General features: G+C 41.0%; 1 protein-coding gene across 2 annotated transcripts in view; it reads left to right on the top strand.

Annotated features, from left to right (window-relative positions):
* The first annotated feature begins 292 nt into the window (after positions 1-292).
* Positions 293-837, top strand: part of LOC116699777 (nucleolin) — a 14,073-nt gene continuing 13,528 nt past the window's right edge. For both annotated transcript variants that reach the window (XM_032532527.1, XM_032532528.1), the window contains exon 1: positions 293-473. In XM_032532527.1, the coding sequence (XP_032388418.1) occupies positions 459-473 (15 nt within the window). In that variant the 5' untranslated portion in view covers positions 293-458. The remainder of the gene's footprint in view (positions 474-837) is intronic.

An 837-nucleotide genomic window follows, 5' to 3' on the forward strand; every position in this document is an offset into this window, starting at 1 on the left:
CCATTTTCAAATAGAACAGAATAGGGTTAAATAACACATATACTGCATATGAAAAACGGCATGGTTTGCCCCAAACTGCAGCATTGTCTGTAAAGGGGAGACTTGTGCGTTCCCATTTTCATTCAGATATCTTGGGTGAGATGTCAGGAGTCCCCTTTAATAGTGTCTGGGACGGGAAGATTCCTAAAGTTGTTGTCGTTGAATCCGGTTGAATCCAAACAGTTACAGCCTATGGTTGAATCGCATAAAGCTCAAATACGTGTAAGCACCCGTAGTACACCACGCGCATGCGCAGTGCAGTACAGTGCAGTGCGTAGTGTCGCATGTGGATGTTTTTTTTTTGCTCAACACACGTGCATTTACCCATAGCATTTACCTTACCTACGTATGGCATTTACCGGCTACGACTACTAGCCGTACGTACCAGCCTGTGACCGTGTGGCGTTGTTACAAAAAATATGGCGAAGACAGACGTAAGTATAACGTTCCTTTATATTTATTGTAACCAGGCTTCAACGTGCACTAAGTAACGTTAGATAGCTAGCCGTAAGCTAACCGTCGTTCGGTTGTGCTCTGTTAGCTACAAACTAACTACCGTCAGCTCACAGTTAGCAAGCTGGTAGTAAATACATGATTTCTCACTCAACTGTTTCTACTTGGAACTGGACAACCCGTCAGTTTGTTTTTAAAGTGGGAACCTAGTAACGGGTTTGCATTTACCGTTAAGCCTTAAAGAGTAGTTGATTGACAAAGGTTAAAGTCACCGATTGCAAATGAAGAAGCTTATTGTACACATGAATGTCTTTTATATATATATATATATATATATATATATAT

Source organism: Etheostoma spectabile, chromosome 12 (genome assembly GCF_008692095.1).
Source record: "Etheostoma spectabile isolate EspeVRDwgs_2016 chromosome 12, UIUC_Espe_1.0, whole genome shotgun sequence".
In the NCBI taxonomy this organism is placed as follows: Eukaryota; Metazoa; Chordata; class Actinopteri; order Perciformes; family Percidae; genus Etheostoma; species Etheostoma spectabile.